At 35.3% G+C, this 17,500-nt stretch overlaps 4 protein-coding genes across 4 annotated transcripts in view; 2 read left to right on the plus strand and 2 right to left on the minus strand.

Moving 5' to 3' along the window:
* Positions 1 to 2,020, plus strand: part of LOC143756713 (uncharacterized) — a 7,172-nt gene extending 5,152 nt beyond the window's left edge. Inside the window, exon 6 of the mRNA XM_077247352.1 lies at positions 1 to 2,020. This exon is cut by the window's left edge and continues 34 nt beyond it. Coding sequence (XP_077103467.1) covers positions 1 to 137 — 137 coding nt within the window. The 3' untranslated portion in view covers positions 138 to 2,020.
* Positions 1,470 to 3,047, minus strand: LOC143756711 (putative UDP-sugar transporter protein SLC35A4). Its single transcript, XM_077247349.1, has one exon. The coding sequence runs from the start codon at positions 3,045 to 3,047 to the stop codon at positions 2,097 to 2,099; it is 951 nt and encodes a 316-aa protein (XP_077103464.1). The 3' UTR covers positions 1,470 to 2,096.
* A 936-nt stretch (positions 3,048 to 3,983) lies between these two features.
* LOC143756712 (SLC35A4 upstream open reading frame protein-like) lies at positions 3,984 to 6,410 on the minus strand. Its single transcript, XM_077247350.1, has 3 exons — positions 6,272 to 6,410; positions 5,006 to 5,104; positions 3,984 to 4,184 (listed from the first exon to the last, which is right to left on the minus strand). Exons 1-3 carry the CDS (start codon positions 6,284 to 6,286, stop codon positions 3,984 to 3,986), a joined length of 315 nt encoding a protein of 104 aa, XP_077103465.1. The 5' UTR covers positions 6,287 to 6,410.
* Positions 6,411 to 7,177: 767 nt separating this feature from the next.
* The window catches only part of hmgxb3 (HMG box domain containing 3), a 19,292-nt gene continuing 8,969 nt past the window's right edge, over positions 7,178 to 17,500 (plus strand). The window contains exons 1-10 of the mRNA XM_077247346.1: positions 7,178 to 7,553; positions 9,651 to 9,777; positions 9,867 to 10,041; positions 11,114 to 11,581; positions 11,729 to 11,824; positions 12,852 to 12,983; positions 15,067 to 15,344; positions 15,910 to 16,013; positions 16,096 to 16,179; positions 16,282 to 16,373. Of these exons, the coding sequence (XP_077103461.1) occupies positions 9,653 to 9,777; positions 9,867 to 10,041; positions 11,114 to 11,581; positions 11,729 to 11,824; positions 12,852 to 12,983; positions 15,067 to 15,344; positions 15,910 to 16,013; positions 16,096 to 16,179; positions 16,282 to 16,373 (1,554 nt within the window). The 5' untranslated portion in view covers positions 7,178 to 7,553; positions 9,651 to 9,652. The remainder of the gene's footprint in view (positions 7,554 to 9,650; positions 9,778 to 9,866; positions 10,042 to 11,113; positions 11,582 to 11,728; positions 11,825 to 12,851; positions 12,984 to 15,066; positions 15,345 to 15,909; positions 16,014 to 16,095; positions 16,180 to 16,281; positions 16,374 to 17,500) is intronic.

Raw genomic sequence — 17,500 nt, forward strand, 5'->3', positions numbered from 1 at the left:
AGAGGAGGGTGTCCGAGAGCAGGTACAGGGCTCTTCTCATAGACACCATCCAGGACGCTGTTCACCTGTCCTCACAAAACCTGCAGCTCCAGGAGGAAGTTCAGCAGCTCCGGAAAACTCAGACTCACACTCAGTGACACCGCTGATACAACATTTTACCCAATAAATAACTGTGAAAGGTCAAATCAAGCTTTTTCAGTGATTGTAAAAGGAAATCATTTCATAATTGATGAGCTGAACTGAAACACTGAACTGACTCGAGCTGAATAATGACACTATTGACTTTTTAGTTTGAATTTGTCTCATTTTTGATGAAGTTTGCATTGTTGATTCTGTTATTTTCCTGTTTATTACTGGGAAGCTGCTTTGAAACTATCTGAATTGTATAAAGCGCTAATAAAGGAGGCATGACATGAAATTTTCAACTTAATGTCCATGGAGGGCTTCAGTGAGTAAAAACTAACCAGAATAACATGTCAAGCAGTTTGTGTGTCCATAGTGAAATCAGGAGATGTCGATGAAAACTTTACAGTATAAATTCAGTTAATTACATATAATTTGGTAGTAAAATGTAAAGTGTTACATATTTAGTGCAGAAAACACTCGTGAGAAAAAAATGAAATAAGATAATATAAAGGGCAGAGCCCAAAATAGCTAAACACTAAGCTTTTATTTCTCTCAACCACAAATCTTGTAAACTACTTGTAAAAGCCATTGCTGTCTCAGATAAACATCACAGACAGAATTAAGTTTTTGGCAGAATATGGGAAGTTTTATTTGGCCGGTTCAACAAAGTGATGAATCGCAATGAAACACGAGTTGGTGATGCTCCAGAGCGGTGTCTAGAAGATCTGGAGATACACATAATAATAAATGCATCTCGACCACAGTGAAGCACGGAGGAAGAGTGTCATTGTTAACTGCTGGTATTGGTGAGCTACTTTACTGTGAAAAGTCATTTAATGCTTTGGAATATAGGAGAATATTACAGAATGGCTTGCTTAAAGGAAAGTTATCATCTAGGAATGATCAGATGTTATTTTTCAACAAGACAATGCTCCTGTCCAAAGATCAAGTCCATCAAGCTCATGTTTTGACCTGGTCAGAGTCCAGATTTGAACCGTATAGTGAATATTTGGTCTCACATTAAACTCAAACGAACTGCGAGACATTTTTTAACTACCAATAAACTGATTGAAGACACACAGTTTACAAACAGTTCTTCCTGTTAAAGGCTCTCTGCGAGTTTAAATATTAAAAAAAAACAAATGGGAAGGCTAATCCATGCTAAACTACTTTATCTACAGTATTTGTGCGATTCTTGCTAATTTCCTGACCAGTGATTTGTGATTAAAAGGGTTAAAACCATTACAAGCCATTTTTGGCTGTTTTTTTTGCCCAGTATGTATTTTGCAAAATGAAAAAGTCTAAAATTGAAAGTATATATATTTACAAGTAAAACAGACATGTTAATCACTTACCAAGTCCATATATATTTATTTGCATAAATCAGTCTTAAATATGAGCGCTGTACAATTCGTATTCATTTCAACACATTTAATCAAAATAAATATTGACATATGCATATAAATAAAAACAACAACAAATCAGTCTCACACATTCAGTCTTCATGAGATGATGTCCATTCACAGTAAGATGCACTTCTAGAATGAGGACAAAGGCAACGGAGATATTTTAGGGCACCTGCTGAGAAAATAATAATTTAAAAAAACAGTAGAAGGAAATGAAATGATGAGAGAGAAGCTGTGGTTCATACATAAAGAACGATAAAAAAGCAAATGCAATGATATACGTTATGCAATGAAGTCTTTCGTGGTTGTCCTCAGTGGCGTACACTCTACTTATTTCTTTTTTTTTTTACAAAATCCACAATATGTTACTGAAGCATGTTTAAAAATTTTACACATATTTTTTTAACATTTTAAATAAAATTATTTGTGGGACGTGTTAATCTCAGATATACTGTCAACTTAATAAAATTACATATCTTGCAAAAAAATATTTAAACAATTTGTTTTTAGTATAGTGACAATGTAAAGGCTATTTATTTCATTTTGTAGTTGGTGTCGTCCGCTCTACCTGTAATACAGGTACACAGCCCATCCAATCAGCACAACAGGAAACAGGAAGTAAGGTGTGAGCTGTATTCCCAGAAGCCCCCAAGAAAACACACCATTTACCAGCATGGCAGAAGATATGACAAAGAGCCGTGTGATTCCCGTTCCATGTTTCATGACGACGGACATAAGGAGCCCGTTAGCAGCCTGTCCCGCGATAATGAGCCAAACGAGTGCGGAGAAACCCTCCAAAAAGCCCTGCCGCCCGCCGCTGGAGAGATGCGACGCCAGATTGATGGCCACGCCGAAGACGTACAGAAACAAATTCTGAAGACTCAAAGGCAGACGTTGTGTTTTCAGCACCCGCTCGGTGTAGACGGCGGCCAATCCTGAGATAAAACAGTACACAAGGACCAACAGCAAACCCCAGGAAGTGATGTGAAGCCTGCCGGTGGACTCGTCCTCTGATGCTTCCCGATCTAAACCGGAGTAGCTGTGAGAAACGCCGGCGGCCACGAGCATCCCGAGAGCGAACCACTGCCCACGCCGGAGACGTTTTCCCAGGCAGGACGAGTAGAGGAGAGCGGTGGACACGATTTTCAGGTTACTGAGCACTTGGAAGGAGCTGGGATCCATGTAGGCTTGCATGAACACCACCAGGTTGTTGTTGAAAGCGTAGAGCACAGCGGGAACGGCGTACGGCGCAACAGTCATCACAGACACCGACACTTTGAGGGCGGAAAGATTCCCAGACGCCAACAGGGAGGCGAATGAGACCAGAAGCTTGGAGAACTCGATCAGAACCACACATGACGACGGGCTGAAGGGAACGTGACCGTCGACTTGGGTGAGCGAGATGAGTGGAGCGTGGGAACCGTAAATAAGAACCAGGAGAAGCAGGAGAACGACCCACCGTCTACTGAGAGGAGGTTCTGGTTCAGGAGAACCAACATTATCTACCGCAATCATGCTCAAGATCTGCTTTTGAAAGTAGCCTACAAAAAAAAAAAAAGCACTAGGACGAACTCGATTCTTGAACAGCAAAGTATAAAACAAAATAGACATGATGTTAGGGCTGCATGACTTTGGAAAAATGTTCGGTTTGCGATTTTACTGCTGAAAAATTGGAATTGCAATTTAAAATGTGATTTAAAAAAACTTTTTGAGGTTTGCTGTGCTTGTTTGTAGGGCTGCACAATTTGCCTAAAGATTTAGTAACTATATAGCAATATAATTATTAAATAATAATAATTATTAAATAAAAGTATTAAACAAGAAACGTTACTATTGTAATATTTCACGGTAAAATAAAAAATTCGTTTTTAAGAAAAATAATATAGTAATTTTACAGTACAACTAGAAAAGTAAGTACAACTGTAAAATTAAAATACTAACATTTTTGACGAATATTATTAAATAAAAAACAACTGTAATATTTTACTGTGAGAAATTAAGAATTTAAGAAAAATAATATTTTTTTTTTACAGTACAACTATAAAAATAGGTACAACTGTAAAATTACAATCCTAATATTTATGTCTGTCTTCATTTTCAAACGTTAAACCATCAAACTTGTATTTTGGCAAAAAACAACAACCATAAAGCTTCTCTTTTACACAAAGATGCAAGACTGTGAATCGTGCAGCGAACACCGGTGTGTGTAAATAAACACAGTGCTGCGCTTCGCTCTGAAACACACAGAGCATATATTTATTTTGTTAAATCACAACCTTTGCCATATCGTGCAGCCCTACATGATGCCCATTATAACAGTCTTCATTATCCACACTCACATATAGACCTCAAAACACAGTTTTTTCTAAATCAGTTTTGTTCATGAGGGAAGGAGCTCTGATGTGACGTTGAATGACACGCTCTCCTCTTCAGTCTGAACTCAGTCCACTTCTAATCACTGGGTCCTTTCTTCAGAGAGTTCAGGAAGTCTCGTACGGTCTCCTCAATGTTGGGCACCTGATAGTTCTGAACAGCGCAGATTCCCGTCAGCGTTCCCAAAGCGACTCCTAAGATGGCAGACGAACGCATTTTGGAAACCACATACCCAGCCAGGAATCCTTTCAGGAAAGGAGACTCTAATAATGACCCACCCTAAGAAACACAAACAGGACAGACAGTTTCAGCTGCAGTCATTGAGCTGTCAATATTACAGTATATAAAGAGCAACACCTATATAACACTATAACATACAATCTTTGCTTACAAGCCCACTTTTAACCACTAGGACAGGGGTTTCAAACGGAGATGTTCGGTAATTTATTTTCTTTTCACAAAATTCACTAAAGGCATTAATGAAGTATGTATAACGTATATATTTTTTTGAAAAATTAGTTATTTAATTTTGCTTTCTAAAGACTGGTCAAAAATCATGGCGTTAATTTAAAATACAAATATTTGTGGTAAAATATGCAATAAAGGTAAAAACATTTTTTGAAAAACAGAAATGATGTTAATTTGTTTTATTATAATAATAATGAAAAGGAAATTATTTAATATTGGAATATAATATATATATATATATATATATATACATACTGTATATATATATATATATATATATATATCAGCACCATATTTACATCAGCCATAATTAATTACATTTAATTCAAATTAAAATAACTCCATCTTTCCGATTCAAACACACACTCTTCTTCTATGGCAGGTTTCAAACCTTTCCTAATTTATATTATAATGTTTTAATAAATCATTTAATTTGAATAATGTTACATGAATTTAATTTAGTGTGAGTATTTTCTGTTTAAGAACAGGCAAAACCCGAATAGATTTATAATAACATATTTATTATCGGCTAAAGTTAAACTAATGAACAGCACAGAACCGGAAGTTTCTGTACGTGTTCCTCAGTATGTTAGGACCGGGCCGGATCAGTCGTGGATCTGGTTCTGTGGTACCTGTGGGATTCCAGCTTGAACCTCATTCTCCACCTTCTTCTGGATCTCCTCCAGTTGGTCTTTGAGTTGAGCCAGATCCTTCAGTCGGGTCACTGGATCCTGAAACACATCAGATCACATGAGACCACTGACACATCCAGATCAATGCACTAAAACAACATGCTGTTATCAGAGAAATAAGCCCTAAGAAGCTGTGGCGGGATTTACTGTGGCATCACATGGCTTATTGCTTTCATAAAACAGTTATTCCACATACCTGCAAGGTTTCATAAAATAAACACACTGACACCAAAATCTAATGTTATTGATAAAAAAAACATTACTCTTCCACCAAGCAATGTAGTTCAGAAGCAGGATGTTTGCCAAGCAACACACAGTAATGCAGTCACAAGAGTGTTTGTATATTCATTTAAAATGACTTTGAACACAGCTCAACCAATCGGAATCAAGGACTGGAACAATCCATTTTTTAATTACGTTTCATTGACAGATGAACTCCATTTTCTCAATTTCTAATCACTTTCAATCTGATTAAAGAAATCTTTTTTTTTTTTTTTAAATTAACTTTCAGAAAACATGCAAAGACTCTTAACATCAGACAATAGAGGAGGCCATTTTTGTATGTCATGTCATAATTAATTTATTACTTTTAATTAAAGAAAAAAATAATAATTACATATTTCCAATTCAAACACATACTCTTTATCTTTGGCAGGTTTAAAATCTAATAGTTTTATTTCCTTATATTATAATGTTTTAATAAATCATTTGACTTGAATAATGTTACATGAATGCAATTTAGTTGATGTATTTTCTGTTTAAGAACAGTAATAGACAGACAGTATAGACTTATAATATCAACATATTTATTGATATTGTAAATCACATAAATTACACATTATTTTATCCTGATCAATTTACATATTTTCTTGTATCGCACAAGGAAAACATTAAACTCTACAGATTACATTTTTCTAAATAAGAGGTGTTTCTATACATTTCTTGTTATTTCTAGTAATGGCAGGTAATCAGATCCATCAGATCTTTCAAGTGTGATGCTTTTCTTTCTATGACAGGAGTTCAGAAAGGCAGCAGTGACTTTACATTACTCCAATAAAGCGTCACAACAGCTCTAATAAACAAACAGCAGGGTGGCATTGATAGCACAATACTTAATTATACACGACATACCCGATTTGTTCCTATCAGTACATTAATTCATTATAAAAAAGCGTTGATTTATTTAGACAGACCGTTGTTTCTCACCTTGTCTTCCGCCATACTGCAGAAATGATAAGCGATTCAAAGTGCGCTCGACTCATCTGGCCTGAATGAATGACGATTCGCTCGAACACAACTACTCACGCTGTTTTATTTTTAGTACAATGGCTCGAAATAATAAATATGACATTTTAAATGCATATTTTCCACTAAATGTTTATTCAAGTTTCTTACCATCGTGATTCAGGTGTAAATAATTGCCCAGACCGATCTGGGGTAAACGATAAACGGCAATGTCACGTGCTACCTGTTACTTTCCTCATCGCTATTTATGATTGACCAAACACTGCCGTTCTTCATTACGTTATCAGTTTTGTGTTATCAACGTTGTAGGGGTTGATTTCTATTTGCGTCTTATTAAAACATGCCTGTAATGGAAAGACTTAAATGATATTAATTTTTTTTACGACAAAAACATCCTGAGATTTGAATACGGCTAAACGGATTATTCGGCTCCATGAGCTGAGTAATATGTCACCTGAGAAATAAATATTATTAATGTATAAATTAATCTCTTATTCTTTTTCCTCATATCTTTCTTATTTACCATTTTCTGTCGTTAGCAAATTGTTAACTAATTGTATTTTTGCATTAATAAAAACGGTTGAGAGAACGAATAAATATATTGTTTGGAATTTATTTTTTAACTGATGAAAAATTAGTAATCGGTAATTATTAATTGTTAAAGAAGTATACAAACCGTCAAAAAACGTTGTCTCCTGGGACACAGATATTTACCAACAACTAAACACTGCAAAAAAAAAAAAAAAATCAACATCTATTCAAATTTCTCAATGTTATTTTTCAGAACGACGGTTGTCACGTGCTAACTGTTACTTTTCTAAACGCTGTTCATGATAGACCAATCACTGTCGTTCCTCTTTACGGCACGATGCAGTTTTGTGTTATCATTCTATATAGATTGTAGGGGCTGGTTTCTATTTGCGTCTTAGTTTTTGCATATATGTATCAGAACTGAAATAGTGTAAAAATAAATATCGCTTAAACACAAGAGCAAAATAAAGCTCGTACTCTATTCAGTTGGAAGCGCTGCAGATCAAACTCTCATTGGGCCTCCAGTCGTTCATCTGATCTCTCTTCCGCCATTTTTACGGCAGTATTTTGCAGGAAAGACACGCTAAAACACCGGCTCAGCTCTGAGCTCTCACACCACACACACACATGATCCAGATCCCCGATCCCGCGGCTTTACCGGTGTTATGCTGAGAAATTCGGGTAGATTTGGACCGATCCTGCGCTCATTCAGGTAAGGCTTCAATAAGACACGCGCTCATTGGCCGCAGACAGTCAGTATCAGCACTCAACAACAACCGACATCACACACACTCACACACACGGCGACGGGAGGGAATAAAACACACTCTGACATGTCTGCATACACTCTTTGCGCTTTAGATGTGGCTTCATGTAAATAAACTGCAGGTAAAATCATATATGCGTATTGCGTATATATTTTTGAAGCTGTTGAGGAGTGTCACGTGATATTGTTCAAACGTTTTTGTTGTTTAACGTTAACGTTACCTGCATCTGTTCCAGCTGTGTAAAAAAACAGTGCTTAGCCTATACAAGTACCGTGGTAGCACCATGCTATGTATATGTACTATAGTAATACTATAGTATTTTCTGAAGTCCGTTAGTATTCATGTAAGGAATGTCAGTATACCCGTAAAGAAGAGCATGCAAACATGGATATTTCACCCCAAAAATGAAAAATAAAACTAAAGAAAATATATTTTGCAGAAAGAAAAATGCCAATGATTGTCTTTTTTTAATTAGAGATTTATTTATATTATGTCTATTTTGTCTATTTATAGGCATGGTGCAAACACATTTCCAACCAAAAAAAGGTTGGCAATAAAACACTGATTCCTGAAGGCTGATAATGAAAATATCCTTACAGATGAGTTCTGCTTCTGTTTTATTTCCATGACCGTCTCACACTAGCCTAATCATTATAACATATAATTATATAAGTTCACTACACACCTTCAATTGCATAATTCATATTAATTCAATTTGAATTATTTAAATTGGAGATAAACACAAGAATAATAATAGAAGAATAAAAAGAAATAAAGAAAACATACAAATGGGATAATTCAATTCAAATTTATTTGTATAGCGCTTTTCACAATACATATTGTTTCAAAGCAGCTTTACAGAAAGTGCATTTCAGAAATGTACATAGAAAAATACAGTTAGTTAATAATGTATTAATTAGGGGATAACATATCGCCGGCGTTGAGTCGTCTCTTCACAGGCGTTTAGTCATCTCATCACAGGTGTTGGGGCATCTGAAGTCTCCGTGAGAGGCTGGATACAAACTGGAGCTGACGAACGCTATTTACCTCGAGACTAGCGTCCCGAGATAACAGCAGAAAAGCAGATGGAAAATAATTAGCATAGCTGATGTTCATAATATTAATGCATTCGATCTGATTCAACAGTAGTATAAAAGGTAAGCATTATGTGAATGCTTGGCTAAAGAGATGCATCTTTAATCTAGTTTTAAACTGGGACAGCGAGTCTGAGCTCGAACAATATCAGGAAGGCTATTCCAGAGTTTAGGAGCTAAATGCGAGAACGCCCTCCCTCCTTTAGTGGACTTAGATATCCTAGGAATGACCAGAAGCCTCGAATTTAGTGATCTTAAAGAGCGCGATGGATTGTAGGGCGATAGAAGGTCCATTAAATACACAGGAGCTAAACCATTTAGGGCTTTATTGGTCAGTAGTAATACTTTGTAAATGATACGGAACTTAATAGGTAACCAGTGTAGAGATGACACAATTGGTGTTATATGATCTTGATGAGCAAATAACATACATGTTGTGCATTGTCAAATAATCAATCGGTCAAAGGATAGATTTAAGGCTTTGCAGCAATTTAAAGTCTTTATTGTGTTATTTCTTGTTGCTGTTAATGAAGGTAGTGACCTATTTTTATTTTAAAATAGGTAAAAGAGTTTTTTTTGTGATGCCTACTTACATTAGCTGATAAAGAATTTTCCATAATACATACATTTATTATATCCCACATTTTAAATTCAACATCAATATCATAAAAACAATATTTTTTTTTCCCAGAGTTGGATTTAACAAAAAAAAGTAAAATCACACCAAAATATTAAATAAAATCATAAAATAAATGTACAGTGCTATGTTTTCCTCCTTTCAAAAAAAAGTCAAAAGTCTTGCAATCACCAGTCGTACAGGATAAATCTGGTGAACAGTTTTAAATGATACCTCTCTAATTTGATTGGTAATACAAAAAAACACTGTTAAAGGCTTGAATTGAAACATTTTGACATTTTTCTTTCATTCTCTTTCTCTATTTCTCTTAGAGATGGAGGCCATTTATGGAGAGATGGAGGTGGAGAGCTGCTACACACTTCTGGAACTTCCTTCGCCCAAGAAGAAACGCAAGAGCAAAAGCAGCATGGAGAACTCCGACAAACCCAAGAAGCCCAGGTAGACATTCATGGAGAAACCTGAACGCGCGAGAAGCGTTAACTTCTGTAGTTGTTTGAGCTGCACTAACAGCCTGTCTGCTGTCACAGGTCAGCGTACCTGCTCTACTACTTTGACGTGCATCAGAGCGTTCAGCAGGAGCATCCCGATCTGCCCCAGTCTGAGATCAACAAGTGCATCAGCGACAGCTGGAAGAGGCTGAACGTGGCGGATCGCGGTTATTACCTGGAGAGAGCGCGCATGGAGAAAGACGGTGTCGACCCTGTAAGTCTGTCTCTTTGAGAAGACCAATGTAAATGTATGGATGTCTTTTCTTCCCTATTATGACGTATGAAAACACAGGTTTTTTTTGTCAAGTCAAGTCACCTTCATTTATACAGCGCTTTTAATTTGATACAGTACAGTGATAATAGGAAATTAAAGTAACAGGTTGTTTTGGCTTTACAGCAGCTCTAGAATAAAGTTATTGTCCAGCTAAAGTTAGTTTTGATTGATTCACTTCCGTCGCAATGATCATTAGTTATTAACTTAGGGGCCGCTAACACGTCACCGTTCCAACAGAAAATTCTTTAATGCGTTCCGGCCGCTCATTTGCATAAAAGCGTGCCTGGTGGCTCTGAGAATTTTGTATCGCTTCCACGTAGCCACGTGAATCTGAATTATCCCGACAACGTTATATCAGTACAGAGGTGAAAGGGAAGGAGGCCTTCACAGGGGAGAGACTAGTGACACTTCAGGACTTTGTCCGTGGGGAATTGATTGGATGGTTTGCTATTGGTGGATCTCATGTGAGTGACAGGTTGCCCCGCCCTCGTGTCAGTAAACGCATCATCAGTGAAAAGAAGAGATGCTGCAAGAGGGAGTGGAAGTTATTTTGATTCAAGATTAGTAGGCGCATTAATTACAAAAATAATAATAATTGACAGATCATTTATAAAAAATACTGCAGTGTTCCATAAAAAAATCAGAATGATCCATTTTGATTTCATGGTGACTTTAAGTGCTTCATTCTGTTAATTCTCCTTATAATAAGAAGAAAATCATCAATTCAACAAATTGTTTTAACTAAAGTATTTATTGAAAATTAGGCCTATTGGTAAAACTTAATTAGATTAGATTCAACTTAATTGTCATTGTGCATTTGTGCGTATAGACTATATCATTTCTAGATTTATAATACATTTTTAAGTGTGTGTACATATATATATATATATATATATTATGTATAGAGAGAGATATTTATATATATATATAAATATATATAATTTATAAATATTATATATATAATACAAATATAAAGAATTTTTTTTTTTAAATTAAAAGTCTCTTTTCACAGAGCAGCCAATCAGCAGCTGCGTCGTCTCAGGACATCCCAGGTTTCCGCAAGATCCTCCCGAGGGCAAATTATGTGCTCCTGCCCAAGACTTCGGGAGGAGAGCGGGCCGAGGGCGAGAGCGACATGGATGCCCTCACGGACGGGGCGGTGGATGGAGCCCCTCGGGCCCCCGCTCAGGAACCTCTGGTGTCCCCCATGACTCTGGGCAGTGAGGTGGAGCTCTCGGAGCAGTGCATCGCCATCGAGGCGCTCAGTGAGGACACAACCACGTCCCACAATCCCAGTGACAGACTGACGAGTCTCGGGCAGGACGGTCACAGAGCTGTTACTCTGCTTATGAAGAGGGAGGAGTCTCGAGTATCTTATGGTAATGTTGCCATAGCGATAGAGAATGGAATGGAAGGCGGGGCTTTGATGCCTCAGATCAAAGCAGATGCCACTCATCTAGTTGCCATAATACCTAATCAGGTGGGCTGTCAATCATTACTGCAACATTCACATTAAAACATAAAGCACACGAATGGAGCCTTGATTAATTAAACTAATGAATGTGCAGCTTTAGTTTTTCACTTTTTCAAAATTATTCAGTTTTATTCTGTGCCATGTGTTTCTCAGGGCCTCGAGAATAAAGTGATCAGCACGGCCAGCCCAATAATGATGTTTCCATTAATGAGCGCTATGAAATCAGAACCCAAACCCTCCTTTAAACTGGTCAGTAAAAACCTGCAGAGATGTGATGTCTCCGTATTCATACAGATTTCCGTATTTTCGTACCCGAGGAGTAATAAAAGGGAAAAAATAGCTTTTTCAAATGCATTTAAAATACATTTCTTTCATGCATGCATTGCTTGCTTCCAGTTTGTGTTTCCAGGGCTCGTGTAAATGCTTCTTCACACAAACTTCATCTCTGCCTCTGTTCTGAGTTTGAGTGGCTGATAATGTGTATTTGAAAATGCACCATGCATAATGAGAATCATTCATAAATCTGTTGTTGACTAAAGAGAAGTTTTTCTACAAAATAAAGGCTGGATGGTTTAATATGGACTGACATAAATCTTAGTATTGTAATGTTACTGTTGTTCAGTAAATTAAAATGATTATTATTAAATAAATAAAAAATGTTACAGTAATAGTATTAGTACAATAGCAATATATTTCTTCATTGATTTTTATTGTAATTTTAATTATAAAATTATCATTTTAATAATAATACATATAATTATTATTATATTTTATTATATTATGTTACAGTAATAATATTAATGCAATGGTAAAATATTGCTTTATTTATTTAATTTTTATAATTTAAATGATAAAAACAAAAAATAAGCAAATAATGAAAATAATAATGTTTTCCAATCTTGCAGTAATAGTATTAATACAATAGTAATATATTTATTTATTGATTTATTTTGTACAATTTAAATGAATCAAATAAAAACTAAAATTAATAATAAATAAATAAACAATTATAATAATTTAAAAAATGCTTGTTTGTTGTTGTTGTGTTTTTCCTTTATTGCCCTTAGCTGATCACATTACTGCATCAGCAAAAACAATAAGTAATATAATGTTTATACAAAACTACAAACTCTTCCGCACAAGCATTATATTAATCCACTGCCTTTTAAACACATGTTTTGTTCATATATTATAAACCCGCATTTCAGTTTTCTGTGCACAATGCATGAAAAGGTCAGTTTATGTTCTGTAACTCACACATGTGTTCTGTTTTTAGCCCATCAAATACACACGGAGAGGACGGGGCAACTGCACCACACCCGGGTGTGTGTTCTCATACGTCACCCGTCACAAACCGCCCCAGTGCCCTGACTGTGGACAACACCTTGGGGGGAAGTGGGTCGCAGCAGTGAGTCCTCAAACCTGTGCTCCCTTCAGCCTGTGTTCCTAAGTCAAGCTTAGTCCTGGCCGATACTCGTTCAAATGAATTCATACAATAGATGATCAAAGCAAAGCGTACAGTTAAAAATCCTAAACATCCATATTGTGGTTCTCATGAAGGAAGGAACCATCTTTCCATGCATTTTCTACTTCTTGAAAACATGTATTGTTGACTTTTAATGTATCTTACGCTCACTTACGCTGCATTTATACAGCAAAAATGTGAATATATTTAAAAAAAAAAAATTTATTCCTGTGATCAAAGCTGAATTTTCTGCATCATTACTCCAGTCTTCAGTGTCACATGATCCTTCAGAAATCATTCTAGTGATGATTTGTTGCTCAAACATTTTTTATGCATCCTTGCTGAATAAAATAATTTCTATTACTTACCCCAAACTTCTCAAGTCAAGTCAAGTCATACTCATTTATATAGCGCTTTTAACAATGTAGATTGTTTCAAAGCAGCTTTACAGAGATAAACATATAATTTAAGGTAACAGAGATTGGTTTGGTTTTATAGTGGTTCTTGAAAAAAAAAATTTCCAGCTAAAGTTAGTTTTAATTGATTCACTTCCATCTAAATGATCATTTGTTATTAAATAAGGGGCCGCTAAGACGACACCGTTCTCTCTAAACAGACTTTAAACGTGAACCTGTGATAGACGCTGATGGCGTTCACATGCGCATTAAGAATTGATTCTATAGTTATGTGCGTTTGAATAAATGTGCGCAGGTTTGTAATTCCTTACAAACCATGCCTAAACAAACTACTTGTCTTGTCTATAAATTTTGATGCTGCAATTTTTATTTTATCTTATCACTTCGGGTAGGTACGCGAACCGAAAAATTCCACAACGCTTTATCTGTAGAGTGGTATAGGGATCCTCCATAGGGAGAGGCTAGTTGGCACTTCAGCACTGCATTGTCATCGGGTCCAGGCGAAAGTCCTTCGTCAGATCTGGAAACGGCCTGGATCCGGCAGGCTGCGGGAAAACCTCGGGATAAACAAAGACACTAAAATTAGCGTAGATGCCATTCTTCTTATGATGTAACGAGTACATCAGGATATGAGGGAAGTGTTCCCAGTTCCGGCTGACCTAATCTAAGCAGCCTAATATTGAATTATAGAAGTCTATAGAGTATTATGTGTATGCTAGGTCAAAGAGATGTGTTTTTAGTCTAGCTTTGAACTGACAGACTGTGTCTGCTTCCCGGACAATGTTAGGAAGATTGTTCCAAAGTGTAGGTGCTAAATAGGAAAAAGATCTACCGGCAGCAGTCGATTTAGATATTCTAGGTATTATCAGCTGGCCGGAGTTTTGAGATCGCAATAGACGTGAAGGACTATAATGCGTTAAGAGCTCGCTCAAGTACAGGGGAGCTAAACCATTTAGTGCTTTGTAAGTAATCAGCATTATTTTAAAATTTATACGATGTTTAATAGGGAGCCAATGCTGTGTTGACAGAACCGGGCTAATATGGTCGTACTTCCTGGTTCTGGTAAGAACTCTAGCCGCTGCGTTTTGAACTAGCTGTAGTTTGTTTATTAAGTGTGCAGGGCAACCACCCAGTAGAGCATTACAATAATCTAGCCTTGATGTCATGAACGCATGGACTAGTTGTTCCGCATTTGTCAATGAGAGCATATGACATAATTTAGATATATTTTTAAGATGGAAAAATGAGGTTTTACAGACACTAGACACGTGACTTTCAATGGTAGTGTCTCACAGTTTCTACAAAAATATAAGGCAGCACAACTGTTTTCAACATTGATAATAATCACAAAAGGTTTCTTGAGCAGCATATCAGCGTATTAGAATGATTTCTGAAGGATCATGTGATACTGAAGACTGGAGTAATGATGCTGGAATTTCAGCTTTGATCAAAAGAATACATTACATTTTAAAAGATAGAAGAAAAGAAAACAGAAGTTCTTCTAAACTTCCTGAATTGAAATATGTGGCCTTTGTGCTTAAATATGCATTTCTTATTATCATCCTAAAAATAGAGGAATATAAAACAAGTTGTATTTTCCTGTTTTACAGGCTAAGAGAAGCTCAGTTAAAAGAGACCCGTCATCAGCAAAACAGTGTGACGACTCCAAGCCTGCAGATCACGTGACGCACCCTGGCGAGACTTCGCCCAAAGACACAGAACAGACGAGCGATCCCGTTATTCCTCAGAAAAGCTCTTCAGATAAAGCTCAGGATGGCAGGACCGCTGCCCGCAGGGTGAGCCGGAGAAAGACGGAGCGGACGAATGCAGTGTCAGCTCCTCAAACACCTGACGGCAACAGATCTGATGCTGAACACACTGCTGTCCTGTAAGAAACTCAATCACACACTAGTAACTGCAGAATACCTGGATGTTTACAACATTATTTATATACTTTATATATCTGAGTGATTTTGTTGTGCTTTTGTCATTTCTATTAGTTTTTAAAATGTCTATTTAGCTTGAATTGATTTAATTTTTTAATTATATGATTTAGACTTACTAAATTGATTTCAGTTTTAGTTTTTTAATCATTTTAATCCTTCAACGTAAATAATTTATTTCTAAATGCGTTTTTCATCTAATATTTGTTTTATTTTATTTCTGCTTCATTGCAATTACCGAAAACACATTTCAGTTTAAATTTTAAGTGTGACATGAAAATTAGCATCTCTTTCTTGACTCATTAGTTAATCAAGGAACATGCGATATAATGAGATGATTTGAATACAGTGTAGCATATTACTGTATGAAATGCATATCATTGCATACTGTGTACTGTTTGCATACTATGTGTACTGCACAATATGCATGAAGTAATGCATGAAGTGATCTTTGTCCTCCTCATTCTCCTGCGACTCTCTAATGTGTCTGTTTGGTGTCGTGTACTTCAGAGCATTGGCTGGTGGGCATATTCAGGTTGGCACGAGAGAAAAAAACAGCAGTGTAGTACAGAAACGCCGGATACGAGCAATTCTTCCAGCACCCGCCCAGAATAGTGAGTCCGCCGTTATTTAAAAGCACTAATGAAAGTGTAAATGAACTGCATCTGATGTTTACATGTAGCCTGTTCCTCATAGATGCGTCTGGCCAGTCCGCAGTGGTGCAGTGGGTCACCGTTCCCCCCGATAAAGTCAAAACTGACACGAATATCATCAGAGCTGGTGAGTCAAACACCAAGGAGTGATCTAATAATATATCTGTTGGGTTTCATTCATCTTATCTTCATTGTTGACTCTCTTAGTTGTGATATGTTGTGTTTCCAGTGAAACCGTCACACAGTGAACACATGACCGGTCTGAAGCCCAGCACCCTCAAACAGCTGGGTCACATGATCACACCCAGTGCTTTAGAACAGGTGAGATTACTGCACCCAACACTCTGAGATGAGAACAATAATAGTAATAAATATTATTATTGTAATAATAGTCATAACAATAATAACTATAGTAATGTTCACAATAATAATAATAATCTGAGAGAATAATAAAGTAATAAAAACAACAAGGAAAATAATAAAAATAACATAATAATAAAATTAATACAAAATACAACAAAACTATACAAAATAATAATACAAATATTAAGACAGCATAAAGTAATAAAAACAATAAGAACAAGAATAAATAATAATCTGAGAAAGAGAAAAATATTAACAATAATAACAACAGTAACATTACAAAATAGTAATAATAATATAAACAATAAGAAGAAAAACAATCTGAGAGAAGAAAAAATATTATAGTAATATTAGTAATAATAATAATAAATTAATAGTTGTGGTTGTTATTATTATAATGATTTTAATAACAATACAGAATACAATACAAAATATTAATAAAAATAAAGTAATAAAAACAACAACAATAACAAGAAAAACAAGGATAAATAATAATCTGAGACAAATAAAAATATGAACAATAATAATAACAACAGTAGCATTAAAAATAATAATAATAATAATAGTAAAATAACAACAATAAAATAACCTGTAAGAAAACAAAAAACAATAATAATAATAATAATCTAAGATTATTCTTTTTAATCTATAATAATAAAAATAGCAATAATGATAGTAACAATTCCATAATAAACAAAAATAATAATAATAATAAAACAAAACAATAACAACAATAAAATAACCTGTAAGAAGAAAACAAAAAATAATAGAGATAATTCTTTTTAATCTATAATAATAAAAATAGCAATAATGATAGTAACAATTCCATAATTAACAACAAAAATGATAATAATAAAAACAAAACAATAATAATAATAGTAAAATACACAATAATAAAAATAATGTGAGAATAATAAAGTAATAAAAACAACACTAACAAGAAAAAATTTATCAGAGAAGAAGAAAAATAACAAAAGTAATAATAATAGTAACCATACAAAATAATAATTAAAATATTCTAAGATAATAATAATAAAAACAACTACAGCTGAAAGATTAATAATAATCTGACATGATGATGATAA

The sequence above is a fragment of the Siphateles boraxobius genome, unplaced genomic scaffold (assembly GCF_051911475.1).
Source record: "Siphateles boraxobius isolate OS27281-9 unplaced genomic scaffold, OSU_SipBor_1 3, whole genome shotgun sequence".
Classification (NCBI taxonomy): domain Eukaryota; kingdom Metazoa; phylum Chordata; class Actinopteri; order Cypriniformes; family Leuciscidae; genus Siphateles; species Siphateles boraxobius.

Excerpts from the sequence above, each read along its gene's own strand:
- LOC143756712 (XM_077247350.1), bottom strand. Across the intron at positions 4,185-5,005 it reads TTCAAGCTGGAATCCCACAG|GGTGGGTCATTATTAGAGTC; the intron begins GTACCACAGAAC and ends TGTGTTTCTTAG.
- LOC143756711 (XM_077247349.1), bottom strand. The coding sequence starts at position 3,047 with ATGATTGCGGTAGATAATGTTGGTTCTCCTGAACCAGAACCTCCTCTC.